Source organism: Rousettus aegyptiacus, unplaced genomic scaffold (assembly GCF_014176215.1).
Source record: "Rousettus aegyptiacus isolate mRouAeg1 unplaced genomic scaffold, mRouAeg1.p scaffold_m13_p_3, whole genome shotgun sequence".
NCBI classification, from domain to species: domain Eukaryota; kingdom Metazoa; phylum Chordata; class Mammalia; order Chiroptera; family Pteropodidae; genus Rousettus; species Rousettus aegyptiacus.
In genome coordinates this window covers 140120798-140144757 of record NW_023416306.1, presented here as the reverse complement: position 1 = coordinate 140144757, position 23960 = coordinate 140120798, and the positions used below count along the sequence as shown (strand labels likewise).

The following is a 23960-nucleotide window of genomic DNA, read 5'->3' as shown; positions in this document are numbered from 1 at the left end:
TTAATTAAAAGGAAAATTATCATAAATCTAATAGGTAGAGTATATCAACCAAAATGGAAACTGAGATTTTCGTCCCACTATATAGCTGAGAACATATAAAATAATCATAAAAACTAAGATTTTATTCACTCAAAATTCATGAGAGGAAATCTGTATGGTAGACTTCTTATAAAACTTAGCTCTGTTTAATTCTAATCTTTCTACTAATTATACAAATTCAATTCCATGTACATGTAGATTATGTGAAAATACCCACTACTCAATTCACAAGAATAACAAATCTTAATGGAGTTTATACCAAGGTTTAATTTTAAAAATGCTTTTTACGATAAAGAACATCATTTATCTTTCGATAACAACTATTCGAAATTGATATATGCTGGTTTCGCGCTAACCTTAACTAGTGGTTTATGATGAGGTGGGGAAGAGGCTTTGCTCACTCTATATACTTCAGGGGACATCTGGCAAAGTGTGGAGACATTTTTGGTTGTCATAGTTGTAACGGGGGTAGGGTGAGACTGATATGCTACAGACATCTAACGGACCAAGGGAAGCTGCTAAATATCCTACAATGCACACAACAGCCCTTAACAACCAAGAACTATCCTGCCTCTAATGACTAAGAAACTCTGTCTTACAGAGAAATAAGACAAAGGACAAACAATAACAAGGAATCACGGAGCGTCACTGTCTGCGTAGGCCCTCCCGCCTGCAGGAGCCACCTACCTTTGAGGCCTGTGGTGTGGATATCACGTGGACGGTGCTGGGTTTGACTCCATTCGCCTTGGGCCGTTTAAAGAGAGCGAATCTGCTTTTCCTCCGGCCTCTGTCTCCATTAGGTAAAGCACCATTGTACCTATAAACGAAGATGAAAGAGTTCACTTATTTGCTGATTTTTAAAAGTTTTTAGAAGCACAGTTAGATGGAATAAGGGAAAAGACTATCATGGTCATAAAGAATTGCCCACTGAGCACCCCACAAAAGGAAAGGGCTATCCAACAGACTGCAGCTGTAATGAAATTCAAATCACTTCCAGAAACTTAATTTAAGAGTAATGTACAATGTAATTATAGGTTTCCTATTCTATAAAGTCTTCAAATCTTTTTGGAAAGAGACAGAGTATAAATAAGCAAATGAGAATTCTGCAGAGGCCATATTAGTGCTGGCTCAATTCAGCAAGCGTCGTTCTAATGGACCCCAGAGAAACACTCAAGAAATATTTTTAAATGAACTAGTTAGAAAATAGCATGCTAATTAAACCTCATCTCTCACTCTCAAGTCATGTTGATGTCTGTAGGATATTTGTAAGGAGACTAAATTTAGTTACTTGTATTCTTAAAAGTTCTGAATTCCCTACACTAATTCCCATTTCTATTTGAACCCTATACTGTCAGGTTAGCAAAAAGCAGCTTACAAAAAGTAAACATAAAATATGATCTACAAGAGTGGTTGCCCATAAAATGGCCCAAAGGTTAAAAAGACGAGTTTTAATTCTCAAACTGTTAAATAACTTTAAAAGTCATATGAAAACATATAATGTCCCTAAGCAGATTTCCTGTATTAATACCTTAAACTAATACCAGTGTTTATCACCAGACGTTATTTCTGCTGTGTTTTTAATCTCTTATCATTTCTATCAAGAAGGAGCATAAGCTACATAAAAATGTCTCTAGAATACAGAGACAATTTATTTTAAGTCCACTCATCTCCTTTTTTCTGAGACAAGATCAGAATAATGTACATTATTTTTTCAACATATTTGTGATCATTAGTATAATAAATGTATCCATGAGTAAACAACTATTACGAACCCACTTTGTTTTAATATATTTCCTTACCACTTAAATCAAGATGAACATTCTATATTAGGAGAAATGTGAATTAATTAAAGCCAGGAGTCTAAACAATTCAGAGGAACATTTTCACCACTGTAGCCCAGAGGCAAGATAAGATCTGGCCCCTCATGTCCCTCCCGCTCTCTGAAGCATCTTCTTCTCAACTACCTACCTACCATCAGGCTACAGGATCTAACATACATACTTAGAGTAGGGTAGACACTTTTTATGTTTCTGCTCACGACACTCCCTTCTGGAAAATCTATCCCTTAACTCCCCAAGATGAGCCCCTGCTGTGTGAATGTGAATGGCCAGGCCAGCACCCTCCCCACCATCTTAGCCAGAGCTAGACATCTGACCCAGGCTGGCCAATGACATTCTTATCCCAGAAAACACAAAAATGGAATGGAGAGACAACCCGCCAGTCTCTGTGGATGGCTAGAGCTGTAAAATGCAATCATAAGAGCTGTGAAGATGTCACAATCTGTTACATGGATGAAGAAGCAGAGAAAGTACAGAATGAAGCAGATAAACAGAAAAAGCAGCAAAGAGAGATGGATGGAGAAAGGGTCCTTAAAGTTTCCATTGGCCCAGACGTACTGACCCTTGTTCATGAAATTCTTTTTAGTTTCAGCTAACTCGGGTCGGTTTCTGCGACTTACACAACCCCAAAGCCATATCTAATATAAAGGGAAAAGCACAAAAACCTGAAGTGTCAATCTTAACATATGTAGAAACATTTTAATTTAAATTGCCTGAGGATAGATGCATAGATATTTCAGGTTAAACAAATAACATACCATTCTACTTGCACTGGCTACTCAATACATCTAGATGACAATCAGTGAAAAACCCTACTGGAAATAAAGTAACAGTGGAAAAATCAGTGTTATGATGAGACAAGTTTCTAATTAGGTTAAGTCACATGGTCATTCACTCAATATTTATAATGCCAAATACGAGGGCTACAACTATGAAGATCAGTTTCCCTGTCTTCACAGAACTCTCTGTTAAAAGGAAAGGCACAAAAACCAGTGTGACAAAAGACTTATGTGAATGCACTGGTCACACAAAACACACGAGAAGAGGCACTGTGGAAGGCTTCATGGAAGAGACACTGCTTGAACTCTCGAAATTTGAACTAGACAGGGAATATGGGGCAGCAATATATACAAAGGCAAGAACTGTCCATCATTCAGTACTGTGAGAACATAAAGTTCAAGAGCAGAGGAAATAGTGGAAAAGGAGGGTAAAAGGTTGGCACGAACCTGAATATGAAAGGCTGGTACTCCACGATAAGGGCCATGCATGGCTTTTTATCCTGAGGGCACTGGGGAATCTGGTAAGATTTAAGCAAAGGACTAACATGATTGGCTATAGAGTAAGTCCTCAAGTAGTGTCAAAAGGTTCTGCAACTTTAAGCAAAACAAGGTATAACATAATCAATTTTACTATAGACTAATATAAACGAGAGATAAGTTCCTTTGGCATCTCATCAACATAACAAAATATTGAAAATGACCTTATTCAAAGACCTGCAGTCTGAAGGAACTGCAGCACAGTGCGGGATAGGCATCCAGATTAGAGTTAACACGATCAGATGGGAGAACTCCAAAAAGATATGTCCGTGTCCCAGATGTAGTTAAATTAAGGATCTCGAAATGAGATCATTCTGGATTACTGACCCTAAATCCAATGACAAGTGTCTTTATTAGAGACATACAGTGTGGAGACACAGGGGGAGGAAGGAAATTACTGCGTGAAGATAAAGCAGAGACTGGAGTTGGCAATCACAAGGCAAAGAATGCCTGGAGCCATGAGGAGCCGAAAGAAGCAAGGAAGGCTCCTCCCCTAGAACTTCCAGAGGCAGCGTGGCCCTGCCAACACCTTGATTCCAGACTTGAAGCCTCCAAAACAATGAGAGAATAAGTTATTTTAAGCCACCAAGTTGGTGGTTAATTTGTTGTGGCAGCTACAGGAAATTCTAAAAGCCTGAACCAAAGCAGTGATGGCAGAAATGAGTCGGAGGTTTAGAGAAAATTTTTTGAGCGTTGTTTTCAATGCTGGTGAACCTCAGAATCACCAGGGAAGGTTTCTAAAAACAAGTCTAAGTCTAAGAGATTCTGATTCAGTAGTTCTGGGATAGGGCTCCAGGTGATGCTAACTTGCAGCCACAGTGGAGAATCTTGGTTTTAATGACAAAAAAATCAATAGTACTTGGTAACCTATTTGGCTACACAGAGCAAGGGACAGAGAACGGGAATGTCATATAGGCTTGTGGGCTTGGCTAGGGTGATGGCATCACTAAAAAGAGGAAGGGCAATTATAGGGACATCCACCGCAAGACAGGTAGGAAGCAAGAGAAGTTACAGATTTCGGTGCCCTCATCATACAGATGGCAGTTAAAATCATGAAGGTAGAAGAGATAAAGGTACAGAATAAAGAAGTAAAGAAGAAAAGGACATATCCTCGGAAATAACCATTTAAATAAATAACCCCTTATCAGTCACAGCCAGAAGGACCAGCAGAAAATTGTTATCACCAAAGATAAGAGAGAATTTCAACAGTGTTAATCGGTTAGTAGAACAATAATGTACAAATATGATTTGGAAAAGATTGAGTCACCTCACCCATCTTCGAAGTAAGCAAGCAAAGTTATAAATAACCAAACCCCTCCAACCATCTGCTTACTCTGATGTCCACTCCCATTCTCACGTTCTCCTCACAGCCAAGAATCTTGGAAGAGTATTCCACACCCACTGTCCCACTTTCAACACTTGTTGAATCTTTAATCCACTATCATGATCTTTGCCTCCAAATCTAAAGTGCATCAGGCATTCACCACCCCATCCGACTGTCTCCTCTTAAAGTCTCCCATTAAGCAACACACTGTGATAAGTCAAAGATGGCCACAAATTCCCATTACTTCTCCCTCTGAGAGTTGAGTCTAAGCCCCTCTTCCTAAACCTAGGCTGACCTTACCAGTGACTAGCTTACCACCAGAATGGGGAGGAAGTGACGGTCTGACACTTCCAAAGTCAGGACTGAAAAAGCCTTGCAGTTCCTGCCTGGGTCTCTTGGGAGTCTTGAGCCGCCATGTAAGAAACCTGGGACTACCATGCTGGGGAGGCCACATGTAGGCATCCCACTTGACAGTCACAGCTGAGCCGAGCCTTACACGTTAAGCGAAGCCATACTGGATCCTCCAGACCAGCCCTCCATCAGCTGACTCCCACCAAGTGACCTCAGTTCATATGCGGGGCAGAATTGCCCAGCTGAGCACTGCCCAAATTCCTGACCCACAGAATAAGGCAATAAAGGAAATGGTTGTTACAAGCCATTAAATTTGGGGTAGCTGGTTACACAGCAATACATGCCTGGAACAAGCCCCAATGCTTCAGCACAGTCTCCCTCTCCCTGCTCAGCCTCTCCTTTGTCGCCTGACCTAATTGAAGTTAAGCACTGTCACCTCCTGCTGAACACAATCACTGAATCTTCCCCTGCCCCTTCCTCCACACCTGCTTCCCAGCCATGTGGCCCCTCCTCCCGTTAAGGAAGGAGAAGTCCACCTCCAGCACCTGGGGCAATGCACAGGGCATGGGGTAGGCACCGAAACCCCTATACCAACTACATGATGGGACAAAAAGGCCATCCTTTGTATAGTGGAGTACAGCTCAGACAGAAAGATGAGATTCTGCTTACAAAGGCAAAAAGTTATCATTCCATCAAAGAAAATTCAGAATTTTCCTTTACTTGGTGAGCTTTTCAGCCAGGAAGTTTGGAAAAATAAGATTAACAAGTGGTGCTGACACACCTGTTTCAGCTGCTAAACGTGGGTGCTTCAATTCAAACCCACAAGTTGCCTTTCAAGTTTCACATTACAAAAAAAAAAAAATCTGAACTTAAAGACATCCACTTATCTAGTAAATGCGTGATGGAAATTTAACTCTTCATATATGCAGAGCAAATGTTTGATCATCATAGTAAAGGTATTTGGAAGCTGCAAAGAACAACGAAACACCTGTGTAGGAAACCTCACAGAGTAATAAAGCTATTCCTTGGTTTAAAATTCAGAGTTCGTGTATCGTTTTCTTAATAGCATTTGCTATGCGCTTAACTATGTGTCAAGAAATCCTGTAAGGGAGTTGTTATTACTCCTAGTGGACAGATAAAAGGCTTGAAGTTGAACACACACACTTGCATGGTTAGGACAAAGCACAGGACCCAAATCTATAACCTGGTTCTGTCTGACTCCAAATGTCACTCTTTCCAGTAAAAAACACTGACAATTTTTTAATTCAAGGCATTTCTTGGAAATACAACACAAAGATTCAGTCTTGAGAAGATGCTTGTCACCTAAAAATGCATTTGTCCAAAAGAATTTTCTATAGAACACAATGAGAAAGGGGGTGGTGGGGGCTCCCAGTCACATTTTGGAGGCATCACATTTGATGTTAACTAGTCTGAACTCACACAGCAGCATCCACGCGGAACTGGGAGAGAGAATGTGGGCTGCAGAGTGGAGGCGTCATCAGCATCAAATGATCAGGTTCCAGAGGCAGCCTGCTTCTCATTACAGGCTGAAAGCAACATCTTTGTCACTTGCACAGACAGATAAATTACAAGCAGCTACTTTAACCAAAGCAGACTGTGCAATGCAGATGAACAGGTCAGCGATACTAAAGAGACTCGATAAACCCCTGCAACATGGCACCTGTCTTAAAGGAGCACAGATAACTTACAATAGTGAGCGCGCTACTGCAACTGTGCGTAAGAAAATGCACAGAAACCAGTAAAGTGCCTGACAGTGACTTCACATTATTATAGTCCTAACTCCCTATTATTTAACCTGTTGTACACATCTGAGCTTGCCCTGGCCGAACAACTTTATAGATAAAGCCCAGGAACACAACAAATGCTTTACATTGTAGGGTGTCATAAAATAAGCAGCAAACTTTCGTTTCCAGCCAGACAACTGATGATGGCAGCACCGTAACAGTCTATCCCCTCTGGTGATGACCTGCTGCAGCTTTTTAAACATCAATTTATTCAGAAAACCTTCTTGGGCTTGGCCTTAAAATGAAAATCCTCCATGTCCCATTTCTGGTTGGAAATGGTCTTTGCTCCAAGTAGCTACTTAAGATCTATTGAATATAAAAATCTATATTCTTTGTAGAATGCATCTAGTGAGTCAGGCCCTAGGGCTGAGTGCTGCTAAGGGGCTAAGGAAACAAAAAGACACCTTGTCCCTCGATGATGGTCAGGTGGAGAGACAGACAAGGTAAAGCAAAAAAAAAAAAAAAAAAATGATCAAACAAAATCGATAAATGCTAATGAAAATTGGTTACAAAACACAATGGCAAAAATATAAATCAGAAGAGTAAGTCAGGACACTGCCGTAGTGTCTTGGCATGGTCTATATGTGGGATCCGAGTCAAGGAATCTTAATAATAACAGTTGTTTACACCAGACCTGTGCGACGACACAGGCCAGTTTTCTATTTGTTTTACACTATTTAGATTGGATGCTCCTTGAGTTTCCTATCTCTTTGCATAACCCCACCCCACTTCATAGTACATGGTACCTTAAAACTGAGATGGGGCTCAATAAAGGTCATCACACCAGTATGGAAACAATGATGTGGTGTGGGGATGAAGAGACAGGAATTCTAGCTCTAACTCTTTTCCTAGCTGGTGCTGCTGTGAGAGTACCTAGGATGGGCCCCGGTTTCCTGGGCGATAAAGAGAGCAATACAAAGTTACAAATTCAGTTTTAAAAAGAGATTCCCAAGCCTCTTTCAAACATATCCATTCAATGTGGACACAGAAGGCATTTCATCCAACTACAACACCAGCATCCTGTGCAGGAAAGGTGAAGGTTGTGGCTCTTATTTTAACTACTGGCTTTTCCATGCTGCTCCAGTTCCCAAAGACTCCCACATATTTGCAGCAGTTGCGATATGGCAGTTATACTTTCAGGTTGCCTTTTTCTTATCTTGAGGTATTCTAATTTCCCCATACAAAATATTTCCCAAGACGAAACATTAAAAAGTTTAATCAGGAACACAATACTACCCCCATGCTCAGTAGCTTTTAGGCCATTCTTCCAGGGTTCGCACACCCACACACTTTCACCCAGCCCTCCTGCAGCAAAAGTTACGGTGTGAAGGCAAGAGGCGGACCATATGCTGCCTCTGCATCCAATACCACAGGCGACTTTGCACAAGTCCCTGAACTTCTCAGAACCTCACTTTAATCTCGTACATGACTTCGTCCAAATCCCTGAATTCCTAAGAACCTCACTTTCTTTCCCTATAAAGTAGGAAGGCAAAACAGCAGTCTAAGGTTCGGATTCCAGAGCAGTATGGCATTGGGAGATTAGGGCGAATCTGTCCAGCTCAGCCTCATTAGTGCCACACCTATACCGACCTCTGGGCAACCACCGTTCTTTCCTACACTTATTCAATTCCTAATAGACCCGGTAGGGTCACACTTCCCTACCTGCTTCTTTCTCCACCAGGCCAACTAAAGAACATGCAAAGCAAATTCAGTCTACCTAAAATCTAAAGAAACTTTATGAAAAGAATAATCTTTATTATCTCATAGCCATTTGCTTCTGTGAAGTCTTTCTCCTGTCTTTTCCTTTTCAAATTGGTACTTTCACTGAATCACACAAGATAAAGTTATTTACTGTATCAAATCTTTTGATTTTTGAGCTTGCTGGAGGGCCAAGAGCAGAGTTGTTTTCACTGAATACTTGAAGGTACAGAATGAGTCAGGAGAGGCGAGGCTATTTATGTTACTCTTAAAACATTTAAGGCTTCTTTTATTCTGCCGTTGGCTTCCAAAATACCTGATTAAGTATGTATTAATATAATATTAGTGCTTTATGTCAAAGAATCTTTTTACCCTATAGGTATAGGTAAAAAAAAAAAAATTTTTAAGTATTATCCTGCAGTAATTTTTGATTCCTAAAAGAATATATCACACAAAGAGAAAAAAAACAAAGTGTAGTGAGAAATGGATTTGATATAGTACAAGAATTGTACAATTCAAAAATAACCAGATTAAGATTTATCAGATCTTATTCTTGAATTAGTACTATCTTATATTCCATAGTTCTTTCTGTGGTTTACCAATTCATAATTTTGAAAACCAGATTAAATCCCACATATTCCATCACTTTAACACTTACTTATTTAGCCTCTTATTACCTAAATTAAGTGGTCAGGTATATAAATTTTATGTGATAGACTGAACTATTGGTCCCAGACTGAACTATTGGTCCCAGTTCTCACTCCACCCTGAAGACGTGCCTCTCACCGTGACTTTATACGAAGTAGACCCAAACCACTGAAATGCAGCATGAAGCAAAGCCACCCCATCACAGCCTAAAAACAGACACCTCAACCAATCCAGATTCATGAAAATAAATGATTGTTGTTTTAAGTCACTGAGTCTGAGGATGATATGTTACGTAGCATCATACGAAAAAAATTAAATGATACTCTGCTTCTTGAAAGCAAATTAACCTAAGTAACTTCCTCAGTACTAAGGACTTTGGGCTAAAGACACATACAATATCAATAAATATCCATCATTCATTCTGAAGGAAAAAGTCTAAAATTACAGATAATTTCAAATGTGTCTTTTTAAACTGGCTATATGAAAATGAAATTTTTTTTATAATCATTTCTTCAAAATCTAGTTGTACATCTTATTTTTTCTTTTCAATTAAAATGTGCAGTCCCTCAAATAAGCTATATAATGTGTATAAATAAAGGTCTTAATCTCCAAACACCAAATTTAGACATAAAAGAATTAAGATAAAATTACTAATTATTTGGCAGAGCATTCTTTTAAATCTGTTTACACACAACTTCTACGATAGTAAGAGGCCTCTAAAAAGTGAGCATCTCAAAGGCTGCCTAAACAGGAAACATCTTAAACTAGTGTTAAACCCTCATCCAACATGTACTAAGCTATGGGCATTTCAAATAAAGAACCTGAAGGTACAAAGAAATTTGGTTATTGGCACAAAGTTTGAGTAAGTATTAAAGCCAGAAATTAAAACTAGCATTGGAATTTCTTCTGTATCACTACTTATTATACTTATTCTTAACTATTGAAATAATTATTTCCAATTTCCTTTCCTTTTTAAAAATTTCATGGCATGTCTCTTACTACTCCTAAAAAGAATCACTGATATACGCTTTACTTTACTAATGTTTATTTACTTTAAACTTTCAGAGTACGCATGGAGAATTTTTAAAAATTCCTAGAAATACGAACATGGCAGAACAAACGAATCCAATTTTTGAACATTACTGGGCGATGCCCTGACAAATTACTTACTAAAAAGATATATAATTGATACTGCATACAATTAAGTCCTCAAGATAACTGGTTATAAAATATATTAGCTTTATTCAATTACTCATGACAGAATTTTGGGGAGTGATTTTATACAGAAAATATTTTTTAATGAGCTACAAATTTGTAGCTTTACATCATGCATAATGATGCTACATGGATTTACTCCCTTTTGTAAAACTTTTCTTAAGAAGATTTTTCTATTTCTAGGACATCTACATATAACTAATAGCTGAAATACAAAATTAAAAAATATTAGAAATAAAAATGCATACAAAAATCAAGCTTATTTCAAGAAATGCAAGCACTCAGCAAAACATCATTTTATACAGCAAAGTAGTAGGTGAATCGGTCAATTACACAAAAGGGCTCCTGAGCTTTTATGTAGTAAATGATTTTTGTAACAATCAACCCTTTAGTGCTACAATGCATGCTATCAAGAAGTTAATTTTGGTTTAGAGCATGAGGCTACCAGCTGCAAAAAGGAAACAGAAAACCTTCACTATGAAAATACAGTAAGTTGTCAATTACCACAAATAACACATTATTTTTATGTGGATAGAGCAATCAGTCAACAGCATATATGTATATATATACGTATATATATATATACACATATATAATGTGTATACAAGAAGTATTATCAAGAATTAAGAATCAGAAGATATTATAACTCCCCCTCCCACTCTAAATCTTCCAGTTAACAAATTCTTAAAATATAGGACAATTCTTAGGCAATTTCTAAGCTATATTAAGAGAGGCACAGTTTGAAAGCCACAAATGACCTTAGCTATGTACTAATTCATTGTGTAGATCTGCACTGCCCACACAGGGTCATTTAAATTTTAATAAAATTATAAATTTAGTTCTTCACATGAGCCATATTTCAAGTGGCTACCATGCTGGATGGCAGAGCTATAGAAGATTTCCATCATCACAAAATTTCTATTGGACAATGCTGGTACAGATGTTCAAGCAAGTCAAATAAAGAGGCACCTTCAATGTCACATAGCCAATCAGTAGTGGGATTCTGAATCCTAGTGCAATTCTGCCTTCAGCATTTCTGGAATTTGACAGTTTTGGGACACTGTGGTTCTATTATTCAGAGTTCCTCTAAATAATATCAAGGACTAGAAGACATTCTCAAACTCCACCTCTTGCTTGAAGATGTTTTTTCTCCCTGTCTGGTAATTAATAAAATGTCCTAGTGCCTTTTGAAGGAAAGGAAACATGTTGATATCAAAAAATATTTTTTGCTTGAGGCCAAAGCATTTTCTCTAGGGACACATTCTGGAATTTACAATGTAATTTCTGGCAAAGTGTGATTCACTTATAAAAATCCACTTTATAAACAACTTCTAAATTCAGATTTAATACAGATACTGAACAGGCATTTAATAAAATTCTTTATCCATTCTGGATTAATGTTTTTAAGGGCCAAGACTAAAAGGACATTTCCTTCCCATAATTATTTAAACATAAAACATTAAAAGCATTTATATTAAAAATCAAGAACAAAACAAGGATGTTTTGTTACTAAACACTGGTCCGAAAGTCCTAGTCTAACTAAAAATATTGAATTAGAAATAAGGGATATTAACTGTAGGAAAAGAACATATAAAACTAGTGTTACTGCTATGATAATTAAAATTATGTATTACTTCAGAGCAAAACCCACAAATCAACAGAACAAAAGATATTTCTCTCCAGAAAAAAGACCCTTTACTACATAAGAAAGTAATATAAGAAAATGAAGAACAGATCACCAGCAGAAACTGACTATCTACTGTAAAAAAAACAAAAAACAAAAAAAACTGTTCAGAGCTGCATCCTACAGTGTACCACAAAACGAAATCTAAAATACTCACAGGGTAAATGGGAACAAGTCATAAAACTAAAGAAGAAGAAAAGTTGACCGTTTATAGTATCCCTGAATCAGAAATAAAGGCAATGGAAAAAATTACAAAGAAAAAGACTGGTACACTTAAATACGTAAAAATCTGAAAATTCTTTTTGAAAATTTTAAAATTATACATAAAAACTAGAAAAAATACTGACAATAATATGACAAAAATTTGGTAACTTTTATAGGTAAATGTTTTACAAATAAAAGAAAAAAACAGACATTCCCACAAATACACAACAGAAAAACAAAGAACATGAACAGAAAATCAGAGAAAAAAAGCTAATGAATTTTTTAAAAAATATTTGACCACACCAGGAATCAAAAACATGCAAATGAAAGCAAGATTTCATTATTCGCCAAAAAAAAAATTACCAAACTATTGAAGTAAAGCAGTACTTTATACACCACTGGTAAGAATCTTAAATGGTACCTATGTTCCTTGACCTTGTAATTCTAATTGAGGGAATCTATCCTCAGTGTTGAAATGCAAGTCAAGTTTTATACAACAAGATGTTAATTTTATCATTAAATCGAATGGCAAAAAGCCATAAATAACCTAAATATTCACTACCAATGGTTTAGGTAGATAATGTAATTCTACATGATGAAATTATATTTACCACAAATTCTTAATAGCAATGAAAAAGAATTATGGAAAAGAATTTTACAAAATGTGTATGTAGTATCACTAATATGTTCAAAATATTATTCATAGGGAAAACTGAAATACACCAAAATATTAACAATGATTATTTGAAGACAGTATAATTACGTGATTTAAATCTTACTTACATTTTTTATATCTCCTAAATGTATTTAAAATTAAAATTAAACATTTTAAAAAGCAGGTCTTTTATTAAATAAGGTGGCCTGATTGTTTTAATTTCTAATGGTACAGCATTGTTCAATTTGGATCTGAAACATGAACCAGAAATAAAATCAATCCTTAAGATGGGAAGAGGATTTAAACTTATACTTAATAGAAGGCCGTGATGTGTCTAAAATGGTAAATAGTTACATTCACAAACACCATTTATGCATGAGGTATCTCTGGCTGACAAGCAGAACTAGGCTTTTCACAGCTGAAAAAGCCTCTACAAAAAAAATTCTGCATCTACCACTTTTGTACTTTTTAAATTTTAAAAATTTCCCAAGTTTTAAACTTCTACAAAACATTCTTGACACGTGTATACTTAATTCTTTTATATAGAACCTTAGTCAAATTTTTAACTCATGTCACTTATTAGAGTACAAACAGACTTTTGAGAATTTTATATCTAAAACTTTCGTTTCTGGAGTAACTCCTAGAAGAAAAGAAATCTTCGCCGCACTAATCAGACAATGTCGAACTTCAATTTCTTCTTCATGGGACCATCTTCCTGATACTGTCTCTCCAGATGAACAGGGTGTTAGGCTTTATTTTTACACCTTGATGCTGATGACAAATAAGAGCAGGAATTTCAGCCAATTCATAGAATTAGCAGCCTGATATGTACTACACTTTGAGGTAGATCAGGATTCTTCATGCTGCCCAAACCAGAATCCTATTTTTCAGAATAGTTATAGTAGTGCTACTCAAAAACAAACCAGTAAGTCAAAAAAGTTCACTTTCAAAAGAGTTTATCACGTGAGTTAAAGAAATACCCTTCTCAGTTTTCAACATGCTAATATGCCCTATGAATCTCCATGTGGCACGTACTGCATGCAGTATTTTCCAAACTCATTTGACCAATATTCTATCACGGCACATACATAACCACTTCCTAGAATAGTGCTCTAAGCAGTAAAGTTCGGGAACTGCCAAGGTTGATGTGTATATATATATCCTGCAGCTCACTGTGTTATTAAAAGATAAAGAAAAAGCAGGAGTCAGAAATAACAGCCAATTGCCTTTCCAAGTAATACATATTTTCTAATTGATATCAACTGGAAATGGACATTAATAAAAGAAACTTCAGTTTATAGCCATCATTTTACTACTAGATTTACAAGGAAGAATTGATGTTATAATTAGATTAATATAGTTGTAAAGGAAATGTTTTCTTTAATTTACTTCTTTGGTGTACTAATGACAAACTACAGTGAAGACAAAACTAGAAATAAAAAATTGAGAGGTCAAAACCATAAACATAAGCTCGTAAACCTTTCTCATACTGACCCAAGGGAGGCCTAACCAAGACCTGTGCAAAAGAGGGGCCTAAAAGTTCCTGGGACCTATAGTGATTACAGTAAAGCTACCACTTAGAAACCTCAGGTAATGAGTCACGTTAGGGAGCCCCCATGTCTGGTTTTCCTCCTATACAAGAGACTGCTCAGTGTCCCCCAATACTCATTCTCCTTCCTTCCTTTCAGTAAAATAATGGCCACAATCAGTGGCATTTAAATGCTTCCATTGATCCAGGCACTGTCCTGAATGCTTTACTTGTGTTAACTTAATGTAATCTTCACCATAACTCTATGAAGTACATACTCCTATCATCCCATTTTAAAGAAAATAGGCACAGAGAGGTTAAGAAACTTTCTCAATGTCTCTCAGCTATTCAGTGGCAGAGCTGGGACTCTAAGCAATCCATAAGAGGACAGCCCCTTAAGTTTCTCTTGTAGCTAGGTATGGTCATATGACTGTTTAGGACAATGGAATAGGATAGTAAGTGACGCATACAATTTCTGGTTCCTCTCCTTAAAGATGAAACCACTTACCCCTAACCTTTCTCTTCTCTCAGGGTTGGAACACAGCTGGGAAATAGGACACCTTGTACCATATGAATGAGACCAACTTCCTGACACCAACAACATGAAAGAAACCTGGGTTCCTGAATGACCTTGCAGACTAGGCAACTGTGAACTGCTCAAATATTAGGCCATTTCATGAGAGAACATCAAGAACATTTCAGGGATAGTATTTAGGTGTATTTTGGGGTACCCTGGTGAGAGGAACTTAACCTCATTTTGTTTAAGTCTCAAACTTGTATTGTCTTCTTAAACTCTGCTAATAATTTAATAATTTGGCTCATAGCTTTAGGCAAGATAATAGCTATAACTTATTACTTGACACTGTTCCAAGCACTTCACATGTATTAACTAATTTAATCGTCTTAACAATCCTATGGAGGAGACCCTGGTAATAGCCTCATCCAACCAATGAGAAACTGAGGCACTGGTTAAGTAACGTGTCCACCATCACAGAGCTGGGATGAAAACCCAAACACTCTGACTTCACGTCCTGGCTGAACAGGTACATTCCTGTGGCTGAGGTATTATCAAGTTTATGCAACATGTGTAGCAAGTTCAGTCCCTTGAGAAATGTATAACACAATACAGTATTTTTCTAAAACAAGTCTGTGTAAAGTAGCAACAAAGCACCAAAAACAAAGCACATGATGCCAGTTAAATACGGGGAAACAATAGTCAAAAGTGTTCAGAGAAAACTAAAGATGGTGAAATAGGTAATCACTGTGCTTGCCTCCTCCCACGACCACATCAAAATTACAACTAAGCTACAGAACAACCATCATAAAGAATCGCCTGAAGTCTAGCTGAACAGAAATCCTATAACTGAGGATATATAGAAGCCACATCCAGACTGGTAGTAGGAATGGACACACAGAACAAGCTGGTCCCCCACACACATACAGCAGTTAAAAACTGGGAGGGCTATTCAGCTGCAGAGGTTCCCCTCTGAGTACCAAGGGTCCCAGCCCCATACCAAGCTCCCCAGCCTAGGATTCCAGTGCCAGGAAGAGAAGTCTCCACAGCCTCTGGCTGTGAAAACCAGCAGAGATTGTAGTGGACTGAGATGGAGGGTGGCTGGAGTCCCAGGCATTCCTCTTGAAGGGCTGGGCATGGACTTTCTCACTGACAGACTCACTGACTCTGAGCTCCAGCACTGGTGCAGCAGCTTGAAAGGTGCCAGGGACATATGGGGAGGAACTGAATTGTCTGGCCTCAGGGTGAGGGCTAGAGGGGCAGCTCTCTCACAGACATTAGTGCTGGCAGACATCACTGTTCCTTTGTTAAGCTCTCCCGCCACCCAGCCTGGCGAACACAGATGGCCTTGCCCTGATGATTCCCTGAGGCCTCACCCTACTCAACTTATGAACCCAACCATACAAATGGTCTGTCTTGGCTCATGCTGAGGGCTTTCCTAAAATCTCTCAAAGGTTCACAAACCCTAAACAAGCAGCATCTGGCCTCGGTGATCCCCGTACCTCTTGCTAAGCAGCCGGCCTCATTTCGCAGCTTAGCCTTTCCTAGGCACCTTCAAGTCCAGCACAGGTGGCAACCATCTGCAGTCACTTTGTAGCTCATACCAGTGGTCTCAGGCGGGGCACTGGCAGTGGTTGAACTTGGCCTATACCAGAGGCTTTCCCAAGAGGCCCCAGAATCAACACACTCAGTAGCTAGCTTCAGATCACACCAGACCACCACCCAACCACCTTCACAAAAGACATACTCAAAGAGCAAACACAGCAGGCACCAGAGTCCTACTAAAGCGAAACCTGCTCTGTAGGGTCAGCTCCTGCACACCAGCTCCTCCACTGTAGACATGGCCAGTCCACACAAACAATCAGCCCAAGGGTCAACCTCTCCCATAGATATGCCAACAGCAGTCAAGGCTCAACTACAATAGAAAGACACACTCAACACACACATGGAACATACCTGAATATACTCAGTTCAGGTGACGAGGGAGACTAAGCCACTAGGCTCCACAGGACATCTCCTATAAAGGCCACCCAACCAAGACCAGAAGACATAGAAACAAACACAGGAAGCAGCCAAAATGAGGAGACAAAGAACCATGTCCCAGACGAAAGAAAAGAACAAAGCTCCAGAAAAAGCTAAACAAAACGCAGACAAACAATCTATAGATGCAGATTTCAAGACACTGGTTATAAGGATGCTCAATGATTTCAATGAGAACTTCAAAAAAGAAGTAGGAAACTTAAAAAAAGAAATCAAAAATAGAAAAAAAGAACCAGTTAGAAATGAAGACTACAATAATCAAAATGAAGAATACATTAGAGGAAATGAACAGTACATTACATGAAGCAGAGGAATGAATCAGTGATTTGGAAGATAAGGTAGAAAACACCCAATCAGAACAGCAAAATGAAAGAATCAAAAAAAAAAAAAAAATGAGGATAGTTTAAGGGGCCTCTGGTGGACATCAAGTGTACCAACATTAGCATCATAGAAGTACCAGAAAGAGAAGAGAAACTGAAAACCTATTTGAATTAATAATGATAGAAAACTTTCCTAACTCAATGAAGGAAATATACATACAGGCCTAGGAAGCAGAGTCCCAAACAAGAGGAACCCGAAGAGGCCCACACCAAGGCATATTGTAATTAAAATGCCAAAGTTTAAAGACAAAGAGAGAAAATTAAAAGCAGCAAGAGAAAGGCAATTAGTTACCTACAAGGGAGCACCCATAAGACTGTACACTGATTTCTCAAGAGAAACTTTGCAAGCTAGAAGGGATTTGGCACAAAATATTCAAAGTGATGAAAAGCATGGACCTACATCAAGATTACTTATTATTTAGAACCAAAGGAGAAATAAAGAGTTTCCCAGGCGAGAAAAAGCTAAAAGAGTTCATTGCCATTAATCCAACACTACAAGAAATGTTAAAGGAACTTAAGATGATTTTAAAAAGATCAAAAATATGAATAATAAAATGGCAATAACTACATATCCATCAACAATTACTTTAAATGTAAATGGTTGCATGCTTCAATCAAAAGACATAGGGTAGCTAAATAGATAAGAAAACCAGACCCTTACGCATACTGCCTACAAGAGACTCAGTTCAGATCGAAAGGCACAGACAGATTGAAAGTAAAGAGATGGAAAAGATACTTCATGAAAACAGAAACATAAAAAAAATATCTGAGAGAGTAATATTTATACCAGATAAAATAAGCTAAGATACAAGGGCTACAACAAGAGACAAAGAAGGATCCAGTAATCCACTTATGGGTATTTTTTATTTAACCAAAGAAACTCAAAACACTCAAAATGAAATATGAATCAATATGTTCACTGCAACATTATTTACAATAGCCAAGATATGAAAGCGACCTAAGTGTCCATCAATAGATGACTGGATAAATAAGTGGTACATATGTACAATAGAATATAACTCTGTCATAGAAAGAAAGAAAGAAAGAAAGAAAGAAAGAAAGAAAGAAAGAAAGAAAGAAAGACAGACAATCTGCAACATAGATAGACCTAGAGGGTATTATGCTAACTGAAATAAGTCAAATAGAGAAAGACAAATACTAGATGACTTCACTTATATGCGGAATCTAAAAAAACAAAAGAACAAACAAAACAGAAACAAACTCTTAGATAGGGACAACATTCTGATGGTTGCCAGATAGGAGGGTGGTTGGGGGGGGGGGGTGAAAAAGGCAAAGGGGTTAAGAAGTACAAATTGGTAGTTATCAAAGTCATGGGGATGTAAAGTATAACATAGGAAATATAGTCAATAATACTGTAATAACTATGTGTGTTGCCGGGGGGATACTAGATTTATCAGGGTGATCACTTCGTAAGTTATATAAATGTCTAATCACTATGTTGTATACCTTAAACTAATACTGTATGTCAACCGTAAATGAAAATTTTAAAAACTTAAAAAAAAAAAAAAAAAGAGAAAACTGTAGAGCAATGATTGGGTGGGAAGTTAAAATTCACCAGGCAAGTGGAAAGACAGGGCAAGGAGGAACAGAAGAAACTGCGCGCAAAGGCCACGTGACACTAAGCCCCTGCAACTGCTCTCAGGGTTGCGAAAGATGCTGCAAAGGGGCTCCACGCGGTGCCACGGCGACAACACTGCCAGAGAGCTGGCCGGCGGTCCCCAGTGCGCCTTCAGTTTTATTTTTCACTTTCCCTTAAGTTCCAGCTATGAACATGACAAAGCTGCTTGAGCCTCCAATTTTCTAAAGTTCTTAACATCCAAGAGGCAAAGTTATTTAATCTTCTTAGATTTCAGTCTTATCTGTAAAGTTGTATCAAATTTCTCAGGATCTAGGGTTGAAGGAACCTTGGGCATCACCTGGTCCAGCTTCTCCACTGCCACCAAGAGTCCGCTCTGCTCCCTCTGAGACAGAGGCCCAACCAGCTATCCAGTACTGGAACATGGCCATAGGGAACAACACTAGCTCATGGAGGGGCCCATGTCTCCGTGAAAAGTCTTCCTTACGTGAAGTTAAATCTGGCTTATTGTTTCCCCAGTGTTTATAACAATTCTTTTCAAGTAACACAAACGAGTCTATCCTCCTTTTCTACCTAACAGCCCTTCAAACATTTAGAATCACAAAAATAAAAGGTTGTAAGCCATTTTCCAAACACTTTAAACACCTCAAAATATATATAAACAAGTATTTAAACTGTCTTATTTATGTGAAATATCTACTCCCAAAATTCATTAAGTATTCCACTACACAGTAATATCTCATATAAGCTAACCTGAAAAAAACTATCTAAATTATTTTAAAACTATTTTAAAATGGTTTAAAAAAAAAGAACTAAACAGTAATAGATAATGGGATTATGAGATTATATTGGATTAATCGATATACCTGGCACTCATTAAAATCCATCTTCATTCTTAAACTGTTTAAATGAATTACGTTGGCTATACATGAGGAAATGGTTTTCTTCAAGTTGGCATTTCAACACTTAACACAGGATCTTAATGTTAACCACCAGACACACTTGACAGTTACATGGTCCTTTTTGCCAGGGACATAATTCCCATAACATTTCCTCATTAAACTGTTCAGTTTTTGAGGAGATCAAAGCACTTAACCTTACATATCCTTATACTTGCCTTGAGAAGGAAGGCAGTAATTAAGCATAATTATAGAAGCCTAAGTTACTGAAGTTTCCTCTTCATAATAATATTGGTGATGTCTAGCCCATGGATTTCTAGAAAAGCCATCGCTCCTTCCCACAATGTAGCTGGGGAGAGCAGAGACAGTTATAAGAGAACAGGACCTGTTAAGTGTCCCACCATTACCAAAAATGAAGAACCCAGGGAAATCATCTTCTACATATGAAAGACATTAAATGTCCTTTAAAAATAAAAGAAAAATACAAACGGCGTGCATCATCCCCTGAAAGATACTTGAGCTCTTCAGACCAAGGTCAAAAACATAAGGCATACAATATTGTAAATAAAGATCTTAACACCTTATTCACAGCTGCTTCAAAGATATGCTGAGATGCTCTGGAAATGAACTGAGATAATATGATTCCTGAAGGTCAGGTAAAAAATAATCTAGCAGAATGACAAAAAGATTCTTCACAATTATGATGTAGTTTTTATTTTTTAAAAAAAGTTAAAGGTGGCTCCTATCTCCAAGGAATATTACTGAAACCAAATTGAGCAATACTTGGTGATCCTTACATTTCTCCCATGCTCCTTCGGGCAGGCATTATCTTATAAAGCACAGTTCCGTGTGTGATTACACTTGGCAAGTAATAGAAATAAAAAAGGACAAAGAGTGAACTGCCACATCCAGAAGAGCTAATCAGAATAAAGCAGAACTATGGAAACAGGAAAAGGTACATTGCATGCAAAGCTCTCACTCACGTCTCAATAAACATGGATATGTGGTTTAAAGCTTATCTTACAGGTTTGCACATTTTGGCATCTAACTTTTTGTTTCGATTTTATTACAACTCTACTATAAAGGATTCAGGTAAAATATAGTCCACACTTTCTCAGCATGAGGGCTTTCAATTACTGAAACCAGTCGTATAAGAGGGTGGTATTCTGCGAAACTTTTTCAATCAACAAGTGGTCTGGGTCTTACCCTGAAAGATGCAGAGTGACCCAACATACCTCCTCCCGATGCTTGCAGACAGCTTCTCATTTCCCACACGTGTCTGCCGCTCACCCCCATCTTCAACCCAGACTCCTCGGCCATCTCATCTGCAAATCCTTTACACTTGGTGCTATGCACTATACTAGAAGCCAAGGTCACAAACACAGAAGAAAAGGAGTACACAGCTTAGCGAGGGGACAGAGGAACAAGCGCACTGTTATAGCATATGGGGCAAAGTCAAATAAAGAGGTTTGTGAAAGTGCTCAGAGGCAAAAGGAAGAGAAAGGTGGAGAGGGAAAGGTGTCCGCAAAGGTTTCGGGTAGCCTGTGCACCAACACTAAGTGTTGGAATGATGAACTCATTCCTTGTTCAGCGTGGACAAGGGAGGGGGGAGAGGAAGACAGGGTCTCCGAAACCACCAGAGCTGGATCTGCACAGAGTCCACGACACCTGAGCGGCAACGGGCAGTTCCATGGGGCTGTACGTGGAGGACCAGAGGGGACGGGGCAGGCCGGCCCTGCACTGTGAAGGCCTTTACACCATGGTAAGTTTACACTTTATCCCACAGTCAATACATGTACGTGCGCGTGCACACACACACACACACACACACACACACTTTTTTAGGTAACCTAAGAGGGTCACGTGAATTGCTTTTCGTTGTTAATATATCTTTCCAGTAGCACAGTACAAGAAACTGGAATAAAGATAAAAAGGAATTAAGAGGTGACAGACACGCAGGGATAGGAAAGAGGAGTCAAAGTGAAAGGAAAATTATGGTAGCTGAAGGAAACTGGACTTTGTGTGGTAAACACATAATAGAATGTACAGATGTCAAATTATAATGTACACCTGGAAATTATATAATTGTATTAACCAATGTTAACCCAATAAACTTAATACAAAATAAAATAAGATAAAATAAATAAATAAATTTTAAACTTAGTAACCTACAGATGTGAGCGGTGAGGGAAGTATCTCGGCTGATTTTCAGGTTCTAGTTTGCATGGCTTGCAGTGCCAATTATCCAGAGATGGGATCAAGGGGAAGGAGGAAGATTTAAGGGGAAAGAGAGATACTGATCTTAGTACTAAACTTTATATTGTGACCAAAAGTTATGAAGTAAGCTGTACTTCCCATCTACTCTATTAAAACGTTAAACTTCAATCTGTCTGTTCCAAAGCTATTTATACATAGTACATTCAGTCTTGTACAAATCTCATTCCAAGACAACTTGTCACACTAATTAGGCTGTGGTCAAAATATTGCCTGGGTAATGACATAACAATACTCTTGTTTTCCTTTTCAACACACACCCAAACCACACACTTAAAAATATCCTCTCACCCTCCTACACATCTCTCACTTTTCACTCACTTTCTAAAAGCTGGGCCACAGTACTCCATCACAGGGGAGAGAGTTGTGGGCAGAGAGTTGTGGGGGTGTCGCTTTAACCCAGTTGGAGATCATTATAGGGATATTTTTCAAGATTCCAGTGTCTGACTAATAGTTCACAGAAAACCAGAGTTCATAAAGAGAAAAAAAAAAGAATATTAGTGTTAAACAGAAAGAAAACAATATTTTTAGAATGCCACCCTAGTCAATTAGGTACTGGTATAGGAATTCAGAACATCAAATGCGAGACAAAGAAACCACCTACACCACCAGTAACTTCCACACCTCCCTCCCTCTGCTCACATACAAGTGCCATCCACCATAATCGTAATGGCAACATTCTTGCCAATAAGACTATATACTCAGCAAGATGGCAAAGAGTGTTTGGAAACAGTTGAGCAAATTCTTAAAAAGTTAAACATACACTTATTACAAGATCCAGTAATTCTACTCCTAAACGTCCACAAAAAAAATATAAAACATGTCCACACAAAGACATGCAAGCAAATGGCCATAACATTATTCATTCAATGCAAATATTGGAAATGATCCAGTGTGCACCAAGTAGTGAATGGATAAACAGAATGAGGTACCATCCATAAAATGGAATATCATTTGGTCATAAAAAAGAATGAAGTTCTGAAACATGTTACAATATAGATGAAACCTGAAAACTTTAAGTTAAAAAATAAGCTAGACACAAAAGACTACAGACTGTATGGTCCTATTTATATGAAATTTCTAGAAAAGGCAACATTTTAGGGACAGAAGGCAGATCGGTAGTTGCCTGGAGCTGGGGATAGGAATTCACTACAAATTGGCATGAGGGAACATTTTGGGTGATGTAGGTGTTCTAAGCTGCATTGTGGTGATTGATTTATGAATGAATATACAAATTTACTAAACCATCGAACTCTACACTGAAATGGGTAAATGGCGTGGCAATGAAGCTGTAAAAAAAGAAAAACATACTCATCAATAGAAAAATGAAGGCTTTAATCTTACAGTGTTATAACAAAAGCGAAATTTATCTCAGCATGTAAACACCGGAATTCCATAGAATTGTGTTAGAATGCTACCTACCATTCTATAGGTGTGATTAAAGTCTATAACCAGGTAATTTTAAGGAAGAGATTATCCCAGATAATCTGTGTGGGCCTGCTTCAATCGGTTGAAAGGCCTTAAGATCAAAGCTGACGTTTTCCTGAATAAATTCCACCTGTGGAAGGTGGCTTGACCCCATGCCCAAGAGTTCCAGCCTGCCCCTCCTAATGGCCTACTTATTCTATGGACTTCTGTCTAGCAGCCTCTATAACCACATGAGCCAATTCCTTGCAATAAATAAATCTTTCTGGTGGAACCCCGAATGATACAACAGCATTGAACAAATCACAAAATACACTGTAGACAATGAGAACCAGGTTTCTCATTGCCTAAGAAAGAAGGTATAAATAAGGTAAGAGTGAAGGCTGGGATGAAACATGTTGTCCTGGATTGGAATCAGAGGTTATCAGTCTAATTAATGTTTTAAAATATATATTTATACAAATATACACAGAAATAAATATATTTGTATGCAAGCAAATATATGGATATGGATAAATGAGTTTTT

The 23960-nt window shown here is 38.0% G+C and overlaps 1 protein-coding gene across 1 annotated transcript in view; it reads right to left on the bottom strand.

The window, feature by feature from the left end:
• PELI2 (pellino E3 ubiquitin protein ligase family member 2) overlaps nt 1-23960 on the bottom strand; it is a 156466-nt gene that overhangs the window by 107014 nt on the left and 25492 nt on the right. Inside the window, exon 2 of the mRNA XM_016156114.2 lies at nt 727-856. Within this exon, the coding sequence (XP_016011600.1) occupies nt 727-856 (130 nt within the window). The remainder of the gene's footprint in view (nt 1-726; nt 857-23960) is intronic.